The sequence below is a fragment of the Salmo salar genome, chromosome ssa13, assembly GCF_905237065.1.
Source record: "Salmo salar chromosome ssa13, Ssal_v3.1, whole genome shotgun sequence".
Taxonomy (NCBI): domain Eukaryota; kingdom Metazoa; phylum Chordata; class Actinopteri; order Salmoniformes; family Salmonidae; genus Salmo; species Salmo salar.
In genome coordinates, this window is record NC_059454.1 from 5,298,855 (window position 1) to 5,314,740 (window position 15,886).

The window sequence follows — 15,886 nt, forward strand, 5'->3', positions numbered from 1 at the left end:
TTTCAACCTGCTGCTTTCAGCCTGCTGCTTTCAGCCTGCCGCTTTCAACCTGCCGCTTTCAGCCTGCCGCTTTCAGCCTGCCGCTTTCAACCTGCCGCTTTCAGCCTGCCGCTTTCAGCCTGCCGCTTTCAGCCTGCCGCTTTCAGCCGGCCGCTTTCAACCTGCCGCTTTCAGCCTGCCTGCTTTCAACCTACTGCTTTCAGCCTGCCTGCTTTCAGCCTGCTGCTTTCAGCCTGCTGCTTTTAGCCTGCTGCTTTCAGCCTGCCTGCTTTCAGCCTTTCAGCCTGCCGCTTTCAACCTGCCTGCTTTCAGCCTGCTGCTTTCAACCTACTGCTTTCAGCCTGCTGCTTTCAACCTGCCTGCTTTCAACCTGCCTGCTTTCAGCCTTCTGCTTTCAACCTGCCTGCTTTCAGCCTGCTGCTTTCAACCTGCCGCTTTCAACATACTGCTTTCAGCCTGCTGCTTTCAACCTGCCTGCTTTCAGCCTGCCGCTTTCAACCTGCCGCTTTCAACCTGCCGCTTTCAGCCTTGCCAAGCTATGGGTGGGAAATGCAAGGAGGATGGTCCATATTGCAATTCTTAGGGCAGAGTGTTAGCGCAGAGCTAGATCAAAAATGTGTGTCGTGGGGGGAGTTATCCTATCCAATTACAGGATAATCATGTTCAATAATATTGTTCATTTTAGAATATCCCTCTTAGCCCATTCCCGGCTAAACAAAACATCTTAAGTAACTTTCTCCATGAAGTCCCTAAAGCTGAAAAAGGAGTTACCTCTTGGTCTAAAGGTTGTTACCTCTTGGTCGAAAAGGAGTTTCCTGTTGGTCTAAAAGGACTTTCCTGTTGGTCTAAAAGGAGTTTCCTGTTGGTCTAAAAGGAGTTTCCTGTTGGTCTAAAAGGTTGTTTCCTCTTGGTCTAAAAGGTTGTTTCCTGTTGGTCTAAAAGGAGTTTCCTGTTGGTCTAAAAGGAGTTTCCTGTTGGTCTAAAAGGTTGTTTCCTCTTGGTCTAAAAGGTTGTTTCCTGTTGATCTAAAAGGAGTTTCCTGTTGGTCTAAAAGGAGTTTCCTGTTGGTCTAAAAGGAGTTTCCTGTTGGTCTAAAAGGAGTTTCCTGTTGGTCTAGAAGGTTATTTCCTCTTGGTCTAAAAAGAGTTTCCTGTTGGTCTAGAAGGTTGTTTCCTCTTGGTCTAAAAGGAGTTTCCTGTTGGTCTAAAAGGAGTTTCCTGTTGGTCTAAAAGGAGTTTCCTGTTGGTCTAAAAGGAGTTTCCTCTTGGTCTAAAAGGTTGTTTCCTCTTGGTCGAAAAGGTTGTTTCCTGTTGGTCTAAAAGGAGTTTCCTGTTGGTCTAGAAGGTTGTTTCCTCTTGGTCTAAAAGGAGTTTCCTGTTGGTCTAGAAGGTTGTTTCCTCTTGGTCTAAAAGGAGTTTCCTGTTGGTCTAAAAGGAGTTTCCTGTTGGTCGAAAAGGAGTTTCCTGTTGGTCGAAAAGGAGTTTCCTGTTGGTCGAAAAGGAGTTTCCTGTTGGTCAAAAAGGAGTTTCCTGTTGGTCTAAAAGGAGTTTCTTGTTGGTCTAAAAGGAGTTTCCTGTTGGTCTAAATGGTCTAAGATGTTTGTTTCTCCCGTGGGAAACCCAGGTTCACATCCTGCGTGTTACAATACTGCCCAATATGGGGAGGAGGTCAAAGGGGCGGACATGTAGCGGACATGAGTCGGTCATGGTCATGTGATGAGGTAACCCTCCCCTCGTGCTCCGTGGCTCATTGCGAGCTAAGTGACTCATTGCGAGCTAAAAGGGCTGTGGGCAGCTGAGGAAAAACTAAAGTTCTGGGGAACCTACCATCCTTTACTCTTCCTTCTCTTCCTCTGTATCCGCTGCGAAAGCCACTTTCTACCACTCTACATTTTCAAGCTTCTGCTTCTAACCCTCTTTTTCCACCCTCCTTAATCCCCCACCCTTTCCCCCCCTGCCTCTCTGCGGACGATATTGTCAACCACTTTGAGAAGAAGGTTGACGCCATCTGCTCCGCTCCTCATTCATTCAGCCTATTGAGTCCACTGGTCTCACTCACACAGAACTACCCTACGCCTTGACCTCTTTCTCCCCTCTCTCTCCAGATGAAATCCTGTGACTAGTGAGGTCTGGCCGCTTGACCCTATCCCCTCTTCCCCTCCTCCAGACCATCTCTGGAGACCTACCATTCCTGATGTCCCTCAACTCATCCCTGACCACTGGATCCCTCTGACTTCAAAATGGCCCGAGTCGCTCCCCTCCTCAAGAAACCAACACTCGACTCCGCTGACGTCAAAAACTACAGACCTGTATCCCTTCTTTATTATCTTTCCAAAACACTTCGGTCTCTCTGACCAACTCTCTGACCAATTCTCTGGCTATCTCTCTCAGAACCATCTTCTGGACCCTTAACCAGTCAGGCTTCAAGGAGGGTCACTCAACCGAGACTGTTCTTGTCTGTGTCACGGATGCTCGCCGAACTGCCAAAGCTGACTCTCTCTTCTCTGTGTCACGGATGCTCGCCAAACTGCCAAAGCTGACTCTCTCTCTCTCTCTCTCTCCTCAGGTCTCATCCTCCTAGATCTATCCACTGCATTCGACACCTTGAACGATCAGATCCTCCTCTCCTGGCTCTCAGGGCCGGGATGGCTAAGGCTATGCACACTCTTGGATTGCATCCCACCTGGCAACCTACCTGGCAGGTCGCATCTATCAGGTGTCGTGGAGAGGATCTGTGTCTGCACCACGTACTCACACTACTGGTGTCCCCCAGTGCTCGGTTCTAGGCCCTCTCCTATTCTCGCTATACACCAAGTCACTCAGCTTCGTCCTATCCTCACATGGTCTCTCCTACTCAACTACTTTTCTCCTTTCCCCCTTCTGACATCCAGGTAGCAAAACAAGCATCTCTGCGTGCCTGGCAGATATCTCAGCTTGTTTGTCGGCCAACCACCTCAAGCTCAACCTCGAGCTGTTCTGCCTACCGGGGAAGGCTTACCCTCTCCAAGACCTCTCCATGAAGGTTGATAACTCCACGGTGTCCCCCTTCCAGAGCACAAAGAACCTTGGCGTGACCCTGGACAACACCCTGTCGTTCTCTGCAAACATTGAAGCAGTGACTCGCTCCTACAGGGTTCATGCTCTATAACACCCATTAGTACATTAGAGTACGACCCTATCCTCACACAGGAAGCAGCACAGGTTCTAATCCAGGCACTTGTCATCTCCCTACCTTCAGGCTCTGCTCAAACCCTACACCCCAACCCGAGTACTATGTCTCTTGTCACTCCAACTCTTATCGGAGGGAAACTCCCGCCACTCAGCCCAGTCGAAGATCCTCTGTGTCCTGGCACTCCAATTGTGGAACTATCTAACTCCCTGAAGCTAGAACAGCAGAGTCCCTGCCCATCTTCCGAGAACATCTGAAACCCAACCTCTTCAAAGAGTATCTTAAATAATCCCACACCACTTTTTTTTTTACCAGAAAATTATAATGATCCATTGGGTAATTTTTCATTTTCAATTACTAGTAATGTTTTGAGCTAGTCTGTATTAAAAATAGATTTATCAATTTTATATATTACATACAAATTTACAGATTGCATTTTGCACCCATCCCCTTTGCCTTAACATGAATGGTTTTGACCACTCTAAAATGTTGCTTCCCTCCTCCCGTCCCCTCTAGATGAATGGTTTTGACCACTCTAAAATGTTGCTCCCCTCCCCCCGTCGCCTCTAGATTAATGGTTTTCTTCAGTAAGGCTATTCTACTGCCAATGTTTGTCATGGGAGATTGCATGGTTGTGTGCTCGATTTTATATACCAGTCAGCAACGGATGTCGCTGAAATAGCAGAATCCACTCATTTGAAGGGGTGTCTACATACAGTGCCTTGGGAAAATATTCAGACGCCTTATATTTTCCCACATTTTATTACGTTACAGCCTTATTCTAAAATGGATTGATTAAAAATATTTCCTCATCAATCTACACACAATACCCCATAATGACAACCCAATACCCCATCATGACAAAGCGAAAACAGGTTTTTAGAAAATGTACACATTTATAAAAAATAAAATGCATAAATGCCTTATTTAAATAAGTATTCAGACTCTTTGCTAAGGGACTAGAAATTGAGCTCAGGTGCATCCTGTTTCCATTGATCATCCTTGAGATGTTTCTACAACTTGATTGGAGTCCACCTGTGGTAAATTCAATTGATTGGACATGATTTGGAAAGACACACACCTGTCTATATAAGGTCCCACAGTTGACAGTGCACGTCAGAGCAAAAACCAAGCCATGTAATACTCTATTACAGTACCCATAATGCTCTGCAACAGTACCCATAATGCTCTGTTACAGTACCCATAATACTCTGTAACAGTACCCATAATGCTCTGTAACAGTACCCATAATGCTCTGTAACAGTACCCATAATGCTCTGTTACAGTACCCATAATACTCTGTAACAGTACCCATAATGCTCTGTAACAGTACCCATAATGCTCTGTAACAGTACCCATAATACTATGTTACAGTACCCATAATGCTCTGTTACAGTACCCATAATGCTCTGTTACAGTACCCATAATGCTCTGTTACCGTACCCATAATGCTCTGTAACAGTACCCATAATGCTCTGTTACAGTACCCATAATGCTCTGTTACAGTACCCATAATGCTCTGTAACAGTACCCATAATGCTCTGTTACAGTACCCATAATGCTCTGTAACAGTACCCATAATACTCTGAACAGTACCCATAATACTCTGAACAGTACCTATAATACTCTGTAACAGTACCCATAATGCTCTGTAACAGTACCCATAATGCTCTGTAACAGTACCCATAATGCTCTGTAACTTTAATCCTCTTTATCTTACTAACACCATCGTGTCCAGTTTATTAACATAAAACCGATTGTCCTCAAAGTAAATGTGGTTACAAATAGTCTTGATTCCGACTGATGACCAATAAACAAATTATAGTCTTTTCACGAACGCAGTAATTTCTGTAACTAAGGTGAATTCACGATGCATGAGCTAAACGGAGCAAACGCTAGCAAACGAAGAAAGTAGTTAGTTGCCACAGTAACAGAGGCATGGGGTGTTTAGCTGGCATGTGTTGGGTTTTAAATAGATCTAGCATGGAGCTCAGCACACACACACACGTAGCTGATGTCAGGCGGAAGCAATACTGTTGCACACAAACAGTTGCTCACAGCTGATTGAATGTTCTTTTTCACCATGCTGGTCCTTACACACCTTTACACTCATGCTTGTACTTTCTCTCTCTCTCTCTCTCTCTGCCACACACACACACACACACACACACACACACACACACACACACACACACACACACACACACACACACACACACACACACACACACACACACACACACACACACACACCAGTAGTGTGGACCCAGTGGTTGTGAAAGCAGCCTACTCCACCCAGGGAGGTAATTTATCATACTACTATTAATATCACATAAGACACACACACACTGAAGAGACAGGACACTATATCACTGTTATCCTACTGTATGTCCTGCAGCTACGGTATGGTACAGTAGGGAGGAAGAGACAGGACACTATATCACTGTTATCCTACTGTACGTCCTGCAGCTACGGTATGGTACAGTAGGGAGGAAGAGACAGGACACTATATCACTGTTATCCTACTGTACGTCCTGCAGCTACGGTATGGTACAGTAGGGAGGAAGAGACAGGACACTATATCACTGTTATCCTACTGTACGTCCTGCAGCTACGGTATGGTACAGTAGGGAGGAAGAGACAGGACACTATATCACTGTTATCCTACTGTACGTCCTGCAGCTACGGTATGGTACAGTAGGGAGGAGACAGGACACTATATCACTGTTATCCTACTGTATGTCCTGCAGCTACGGTATGGTACAGTAGGGAGGAAGAGACAGGACACTATATCACTGTTATCCTACTGTACGTCCTGCAGCTACAGTATGGTACAGTAGGGAGGAACAGACAGGACACTATATCACTGCTATCCTACTGTAAGTCCTGCAGCTACGGTATGGTACAGTAGGGAGGAAGAGACAGGACACTATATCACTGTTATCCTACTGTAAGTCCTGCAGCTACGGTATGGTACAGTAGGGAGGAACAGACAGGACACGATATCACTGCTATCCTACTGTATGTCCTGCAGCTACGGTATGGTACAGTAGGGAGGAGACAGGACACTATATCACTGCTATCCTACTGTACGTCCTGCAGCTACGGTATGGTACAGTAGGGAGGAAGAGACAGGACACTATATCACTGCTATCCTACTGTAAGTCCTGCAGCTACGGTATGGTACAGTAGGGAGGAGACAGGACACTATATCACTGCTATCCTACTGTATGTCCTGCAGCTACGGTATGGTACAGTAGGGAGGAGACAGGACACTATATCACTGCTATCCTACTGTATGTCCTGCAGCTACGGTATGGTACAATAGGGAGGAGACAGGACACTATATCACTGCTATCCTACTGTAAGTCCTGCAGCTACGGTATGGTACAGTAGGGAGGAACAGACAGGACACGATATCACTGCTATCCTACTGTATGTCCTGCAGCTACGGTATGGTACAATAGGGAGGAGACAGGACACTATATCACTGCTATCCTACTGTACGTCCTGCAGCTACGGTATAGTACAGTAGGGAGGAACAGACAGGACACTATATCACTGCTATCCTACTGTACGTCCTGCAGCTACGGTATTGTACAGTAGGGAGGAAGAGACAGGACACTATATCACTGCTATCCTACTGTACGTCCTGCAGCTACGGTATGGTAAAGTAGGGTGGAAGAGACAGGACACTATATCACTGCTATCCTACTGTACGTCCTGCAGCTACGGTATAGTACAGTAGGGAGGAACAGACAGGACACTATATCACTGCTATCCTACTGTACGTCCTGCAGCTACGGTATAGTACAGTAGGGAGGAACAGACAGGACACTATATCACTGCTATCCTACTGTACGTCCTGCAGCTACGGTATTGTACAGTAGGGTGGAAGAGACAGGACACTATATCACTGCTATCCTACTGTATGTCCTGCAGCTACGGTATGGTACAGTAGGGAGGAGACAGGACACTATATCACTGTTATCCTACTGTAAGTCCTGCAGCTACGGTATGGTACAGTAGGGATGAAGAAACAGGACACTATATCACTGTTATCCTACTGTACGTCCTGCAGCTACGGTATGGTACAGTAGGGAGGAAGAGACAGGACACTATTTCACTGCTATCCTACTGTAAGTCCTGCAGCTACGGTATGGTACAGTAGGGAGGAGACAGGACACTATATCACTGCTATCCTACTTTACGTCCTGCAGCTACGGTATGGTACAGTAGGGAGGAAGAGACATGAGACGAAAGTGGGTTGTCTTTCTCCCTTTACACTGCAGCATCAAATGAAATAAATAAAAATTGGTCGCGAACACAGTTTAGCATATGTTATAGTGGGTGCAGGGAAATTATTACGTTACCAGGTCCTAACAATGCAGTAAAATGTCAATCAAGAAATGTCGGAACGAAATCCAATTAACAACCCAAATAGAACTGTAACAGTAATCCAATTAACAACCCAAATAGAACTGTAACAGTAATCCAATTAACAACCCAAATAGAACTGTAACAGTAATCTAATTAACAACCCCAAATAGAACTGTAACAGTAATCCAATTAACAATCCAAAAATAACATATACTAAGAATGATATGTAAAGCGGTAGATATATTAGAATAATATGTACAGCAGTATATATATTATATTGATATGTACAGCAGTATATATACTAGAATGATACGTACAGCAGTAGATATATTAGAATGATATGTACAGCAGTATATATATTAGAATGATATGTACAGCAGTATATATACTAGAATGATATGTACAGCAGTATATATACTAGAATGATATGTACAGCTGTAGATATATTAGAATGATATGTACAGCAGTAGATATATTAGAAAGATATGTAAAGCAGTATATATACTAGAATGATATGTACAGCTGTAGATATATTAGAATGATATATACAACTGTATATATATTACAATGAGGGGTTATGTCAGTAGTCTAGTGTGAGGTGTTATGTCAGTAGTCTAGTGTGAGGGGTTATGTCAGTAGTCTAGTGTGAGGGGTTATAACAGTAGTCTAGTGTGAGGGGTTATGTCAGTAGTCTAGTGTGAGGGGTTATGTCAGTAGTCTAGTGTGAGGGGTTATGTCAGTAGTCTAGTGTGAGGGGTTATGTCAGCAGTCTAGTGTGAGGGGTTATAACAGTAGTCTAGTGTGAGGGGTTATGTCAGCAGTCTAATGTGAGGGGTTATAACAGTAGTCTGGTGTGAGGGGTTATGTCAGTAGTCTAGTGTGAGGTGTTACGGCAGTAGTCTAGTGTGAGGGGTTATAACAGTAGTCTAGTGTGAGGGGTTATGTCAGTAGTCTAGTGTGAGGGGTTATATCAGTAGTCTAGTGTGAGGGGTTATAACAGTAGTCTAGTGTGAGGGGTTATGTCAGTAGTCTAGTGTGAGGGGTTATAACAGTAGTCTAGTGTGAGGGGTTATATCAGTAGTCTAGTGTGAGGGGTTATGTCAGTAGACTAGTGTGAGGGGTTATGTCAGTAGTCTAGTGTGAGGGGTTATATCAGTAGTCTAGTGTGAGGGGTTATAACAGTAGTCTAGTGTGAGGGGTTATGTCAGTAGTCTAGTGTGAGGGGTTATAACAGTAGTCTAGTGTGAGGGGTTATATCAGTAGTCTAGTGTGAGGGGTTATGTCAGTAGTCTAGTGTGAGGGGTTATGTCAATAGTCTAGTGTGAGGGGTTATAACAGTAGTCTAGTGTGAGGGGTTATGTCAGTAGTCTAGTGTGAGGGGTTATATCAGTAGTCTAGTGTGAGGGGTTATAACAGTAGTCTAGTGTGAGCGGTTATGTCAGTAGTCTAGTGTGAGGGGTTATGTCAGTAGTCTAGTGTGAAGGGTTATAACAGTAGTCTAGTGTGAGGGGTTATGGCAGTAGCCTAGTGTGAGGGGTTATGACAGTTATAACAGTAGTCTAGTGTGAGGGGTTATGTCAGTAGTCTAGTGTGAGGGGTTATGACAGTAGTCTAGTGTGAGGGGTTATGGCAGTAGCCTAGTGTGAGGGGTTATGTCAGTAGTCTAGTGAGAGGGGTTATAACAGTAGTTGTAGTGAGAGGGGTTATAACAGTAGTCTAGTGTGAGGGGTTATGACAGTAGTCTAGTGTGAGGGGTTATGTCAGTAGTCTAGTGTGAGGCGTTATAACAAGGGAAACAGTAGAGCAGTAGTCTAGTGTGAGGGGTTATAACAGGGGAAACAGTAGAGCAGTAGTCTAGTGTGAGGGGTTATAACAGTAGTCTAGTGTGAGGGGTTATAACAGTAGCCTAGTGTGAGGGGTTATGTCAGTAGTCTAGTGTGAGGGGTTATGTAAGTAGTCTGGTGTGAGGGGTTATGTCAGTAGTCTGGTGTGAGGGGTTATGGCAGTAGTCTAGTGTGAGGGGTTATGACAGTAGTCTAGTGTGAGGGGTTATAACAGTAGTCTAGTGTGAGGGGTTATGTCAGTAGTCTAGTGTGAGGGGTTATGTCAGTAGTCTAGTGTGAGGGGTTATAAGAGTAGTCTAGTGTGAGGGGTTATGGCAGTAGTCTAGTGTGAGGGGTTATAACAGTAGTCTAGTGTGAGGGGTTATGACAGTAGTCTAGTGTGAGGCGTTATAACAAGGGAAACAGTAGAGCAGTAGTCTAGTGTGAGGGGTTATAACAGTAGTCTAGTGTGAGGGGTTATAACAGTAGCCTAGTGTGAGGGGTTATGACAGTAGTCTAGTGTGAGGGTTTATGTCAGTAGTCTAGTGTGAGGGGTTATAACAGTAGTCTAGTGTCAGGGGTTATGACAGTAGTCTAGTGTGAGGGGTTATGTCAGTAGTCTAGTGTGAGGGGTTATGTCAGTAGTCTAGTGTGAGGGGTTATAACAGTAGTCTAGTGTGAGGTGTTATGTCAGTAGTCTAGTGTGAGGTGTTATGTCAGTAGTCTAGTGTGAGGGGTTATGTCAGTAGTCTAGTGTGAGGGGTTATGTCAGTAGTCTAGTGTGAGGGGTTATAACAGTAGTCTAGCGTGAGGGGTTATAACAGTAGTCTAGTGTGAGGGGTTATGACAGTAGTCTAGTGTGAGGGGTTATGTCAGTAGTCTAGTGTGAGGCGTTATAACAAGGTAAACAGTAGAGCAGTAGTCTAGTGTGAGGGGTTATAACAGGGGAAACAGTAGAGCAGTAGTCTAGTGTGAGGGGTTATAACAGTAGTCTAGTGTGAGGGGTTATAACAGTAGCCTAGTGTGAGGGGTTATGTCAGTAGTCTAGTGTGAGGGGTTATGTAAGTAGTCTGGTGTGAGGGGTTATGTCAGTAGTCTGGTGTGAGGGGTTATGTCAGTAGTCTGATGTGAGGGGTTATGGCAGTAGTCTAGTGTGAGGGGTTATGACAGTAGTCTAGTGTGAGGGGTTATAACAGTAGTCTAGTGTGAGGGGTTATGTCAGTAGTCTAGTGTGAGGGGTTATGTCAGTAGTCTAGTGTGAGGGGTTATAACAGTAGTCTAGTGTGAGGGGTTATGGCAGTAGTCTAGTGTGAGGGGTTATAACAGTAGTCTAGTGTGAGGGGTTATAACAGTAGTCTAGTGTGAGGGGTTATGTCAGTAGTCTAGTGTGAGGCGTTATAACAAGGGAAACAGTAGAGCAGTAGTCTAGTGTGAGGGGTTATAACAGAGGAAACAGTAGAGCAGTAGTCTAGTGTGAGGGGTTATGTCAGTAGTCTAGTGTGAGGGGTTATGTCAGTAGTCTAGTGTGAGGGGTTATGGCAGTAGTCTAGTGTGAGGGCTTATGGCAGTAGTCTAGTGTGAGGGGTTATAACAGTAGTCTGGTGTGAGGGTTTATAACAGGGGAAACAGTAGAGCAGTAGTCTAGTGTGAGGGGTTATAACAGTAGTCTAGTGTGAGGGGTTATAACAGGGGAAACAGTAGAGCAGTAGTCTAGTGTGAGGGGTTATAACAGGGGAAACAGTAGAGCAGTAGTCTAGTGTGAGGGGTTATAACAGTAGTCCAGTGTGAGGGGTTATAACAGGGGAAACAGTAGAGCAGTAGTCTAGTGTGTGGTGCTGGAATAATGACAAGCGAACCTGGGGAGCTTTATGTTCACATTGCCTTAAAAAAGGAAACCAGATGATAGAATTCAATCGAACCAAACCATTCATAACCCTATCCCAAACATTAACCATTCATAACCCTATCCCAAACCTTAACCATTCATAACCCTATCCCAAACCTTAACCCAGACCTTAACCATTCATAACCTGCCTGTTTGGCCCTGTCCGGGGGTATCATCGGATGGGGCCACAGTGTCTTCTGATCCCTCCTGTCTCAGCCTCCAGTATTTATGCTGCAGTAGTTTATGTGTCGGGGGGCTAGGGTCAGTCTGTTACATCTGGAGTATTTCTCTTGTCTTATCCGGTGTCCTGTGTGAATTTAAATATGCTCTCTCTAATTCTCTCTTTCTGTCTTTCTCTCTTTCTGTCTTTCTCTCGGAGGACCTGAGCCCTAGGACCATGCCTCAGGACTACCTGGTATGATGACTCCTTGCTGTCCCCAGTCCACCTGGCCGTGCTGCTGCTCCAGTTTCAACTGTTCTGCCTGCGGCTATGGAACCCTGACCTGTTCACCGGACGTGCTTGTTGCACCCTCGACAACTACTATGATTATTATTATTTGACCATGCTGGTCATTTATGAACATTTTAACATCTTGACCATGTTCTGTTATAATATCCACCCTGCACAGCCAGAAGAGGACTGGCCACCCCTCATGGCCTGGTTCCTCTCTAGGTTTCTTCCTAGGTTTTTGGCCTTTCTAGGGAGTTTTTCATATGGAGTTTTTCCTAGCCACCGTGCTTCTTTCACATGCTTTGCTTGCTGTTTGGGGTTTTAGGCTGGGTTTCTGTACAGCACTTTGAGATATCAGCTGATGTACGAAGGGCTATATAAATAAATTTGATTTGATTTGATAACCCTATCCCAGACCTTAACCCTTACCTTAACCATTGATAACCCTTACCTTAACCATTCATAACCCTATCCCAAACCTTAACTCAGACCTTAACCATTCATAACCCTATCCCAGACCTTAACCCTTACCTTAACCATTCATAAACCTATCCCAGACCTTAACCCTTACCTTAACCATTCATAACCCTATCCCAAACCTTAACCCAGACCTTAACCATTCATAACCCTATCCCAGACCTTAACCCTTACCTTAACCATTGATAACCCTTACCTTAACCATTCATAACCCTATCCCAAACCTTAACCCTTACCTTAACCATTCATAACCCTATCCCAGACCTTAACCCTTACCTTAACCATTCATAACCCTATCCCAGACCTTAACCCTTACCTTAACCATTCATATCCCTATCCCAAACCTTAACCCTTACCTTAACCATTCATAACCCTTACCTTAACCATTCATAACCCTATCCCAAACCTTAACCCTTACCTAACCATTCATAACCCTATCCCAAACCTTAACCCTTACCTTAACCATTCATATCCCTATCCCAAACCTTAACCCTTACCTTAACCATTCATAACCCTTACCTTAACCATTCATAACCCTATCCCAAACCTTAACCCTTACCTAACCATTCATAACCCTATCCCAAACCTTAACCCTTACCTTAACCATTCATAACCCTATCCCAGACCTTAACCCTTACCTTAACCCTTACCTTAACCATTCATAACCTTATCCCAGACCTTAACCATTCATAACCCTATCCCAAACTTTAACCATTCATAACCCTATCCCAAACCTTAACCCTTACCCTAACCATTCATAACCCTATCCCAGAGCTTAACCATTCATAACCCTATCCCAGACCTTAACCATTCATAAACCTATCTCAGACCTTAACCCTTACCTTAACCATTCATAACCCTATCCCAGACCTTAACTCTTACCTTAACCATTCATAACCCTATCCCAGACCTTAACCCTTACCTTAACCATTCATAACCCTACACCAAACCTTAACCCTTACCTTAACCATTCATATCCCTATCCTAAACCTTAACCCTTACCTTAAGCATTAGGAATGTATGCTTAAACTTAACCTTCGAAATTGGACATTTATGGACAAACGTTGGAGACTTGTTGGGTACACTGCAGGTACATCAAATGCATTAGTTCAATAACCTTCATTGAATATCTAAAAAATGTGGGCCTGTGGATTCCATCAGTATAGTCAACCACTGAACCCATAGCAACATGTGGATTCCATCAGTATAGTCAACCAGTGAACCCATAACAACATGTGGATTCCATCAGTATATTCAACCACTGAACCCATAACAACATGTGGATTCCATCAGTATAGTCAACCAGTAAACCCATAACAACATGTGGATTCCATCAGTATAGTCAACCACTGAACCCATAGCAACATGTGGATTCCATCAGTATAGTCAACCACTGAACCCATAGCAACATGTGGATTCCATCAGTATAGTCAACCACTGAACCCATAACATGAATAGAGAAACATATCCCAGTTTCTACAGACTGAGGTGTAACAAGTCTTGTGGCAGCAGGTACCGTGAACTATTAGCTGTTTTCAGAGGCGATTCACTTCATCCGAGGCGTTTCCACGACAACACAGCATTTATCCTCTCTGACCCCGTCTCATTTTCATGTTGTTGCCAAAAATAAAGAGGCTCCATGCAGAGAAAAGCTAACGCAGAGACAAGCTAACGCAGAGACAAGCTAACGCAGAGACAAGCTAAAACAGAGACAAGCTAACACAGAGACAAGCTAACTCAGAGACAAGCTAACGCAGAGACAAGCTAAAGCAGAGACAAGCTAACGCAGAGACAAGCTAAAACAGAGACAAGCTAACAGAGACAAGCTAAAACAGAGACAAGCTAAAGCAGAGACAAGCTAACACAGAGACAAGCTAACGCAGAGACAAACTAAAACAGAGACAAGCTAACGCAGAGACAAGCTAAAGCAAAGAAAAGCTAATGCAGAGACAAGCTAAAACAGAGACAAGCTAAAACAGAGACAAGCTAACGCAGAGACAAGCTAACGCAGAGACAAGCTTATGCAGAGACAAGCTAACGCAGAGACAAGCTAAAACAGAGACAAGCTAAAACAGAGACAAGCTAACGCAGAGAAAAGCTAACACAGAGACAAAGCTAACGCAGAGACAAGCTAACGCAGAGACAAGCTAACGCAGAGACAAGCTAACGCAGAGACAAGCTAAAACAGAGACAAGCTAAAACAGAGACAAGCTATAACAGAGACAAGCTAACGCAGAGTAAAGCTAACGCAGAGAAAAGCCAAAACAGAGACAAGCTAAAACAGAGACAAGCTAACGCAGAGAAAAGCTAAAACAGAGACAAGCTAACGCAGAGACAAGCTAAAACAGAGACAAGCTAAAACAGAGACAAGCTAATGCAGAGACAAGCTAATGCAGAGACAAGCTAAAACAGAGACAAGCTAATGCAGAGACAAGCTAATGCAGAGACAAGCTAAAACAGAGACAAGCTAACGCAGAGACAAGCTAACGCAGAGACAAGCTAAAACAGAGACAAGCTAAAGCAGAGACAAGCTAATGCAGAGACAAGCTAAAACAGAGACAAGCTAAAACAGAGACAAGCTAAAGCAGAGACAAGCTAACGCAGAGACAAGCTAAAACAGAGACAAGCTAAAGCAGAGACAAGCTAAAACAGAGACAAGCTAAAGCAGAGACAAGCTAATGCAGAGACAAGCTAACGCAGAGACAAGCTAACGCAGAGACAAGCTAAAGCAGACACAAGCTAACGCAGAGACAAGCTAACGCAGAGACAAGCTAAAACAGAGACAAGCTAGCTAGCCAACTAGCCCAGATATTCACCTGCAGACTCAATTAGGCTACATTAAAGTTTTACGTTTCAGAGATTCCCAGGTGATCCACAGGTATGTCTCAGTGATGAAGGTAGCCCTTCCTATTGTGTTGCCTTGTCTCACTGGACTATGACAATGCTTCATGACAATGGGGAGGGGATAAAGAGGTTTCTGAAAAACCCAAACATTTGTGAAACATGAAACGTTACCGACCTGTCTTTGTTGAAGTTTCCGTCTGACCTAAAGAGCGAGAGAGAGTGACAGAGAGAGAGAGAGACAGAGAGGAGAGAGACAGAGAGAGAGACAGAGAGAGAGAGAGACAGAGAGAGAGAGAGACAGAGAGAGAGAGACAGAGAGAGAGAGACAGAGAGAGAGAGAGACAGAGATAGGGACAGAGAGAGACAGAGAGAGAGACAGAGAGAGAGAGAGAGAGAGACATACAGGGAGAGACAGAGAAAGAGAGACAGAGAGAGAGATAGGGACAGAGACAGACAGAGGGACAGAGAGAGAGAGAGAGAGAGACAGAGATAGACAAAGAGAGACAGAGGGACAGAGAGAGAGAGAGACAGAGATAGACAAAGAGAGACAGAGAGAAAGAGACAGAGAGAGAGACAGAGACAGAGGGACAGAGAGAGAGACAGAGAGAGAGAGAGAGAGACATACAGGGAGAGACAGAGAGAGAGAGACAGAGAGGGAGATCGAGAGAGAGACAGAGAGAGTGAAAGAGATAGAGAGAGAAAAAGAGAATGTGAGACACAGACAGACAGAAAAGAAAGACAGAGACCGTGTGTCAGTAACACTTAACAATGTATTTCATATATAATTACATATAGACACACATATCCATACATGAGTGAGGATGATGAAGTAACCATGTTCAGAAACTGCATCCGTAG

At 44.4% G+C, this 15,886-nt stretch overlaps 1 protein-coding gene across 1 annotated transcript in view; it reads right to left on the reverse strand.

Moving 5' to 3' along the window:
* The window catches only part of LOC106566316 (putative uncharacterized protein DDB_G0290521), an 86,969-nt gene that overhangs the window by 52,534 nt on the left and 18,549 nt on the right, over positions 1 to 15,886 (reverse strand). Inside the window, exon 3 of the mRNA XM_045692828.1 lies at positions 15,204 to 15,230. Coding sequence (XP_045548784.1) covers positions 15,204 to 15,230 — 27 coding nt within the window. The remainder of the gene's footprint in view (positions 1 to 15,203; positions 15,231 to 15,886) is intronic.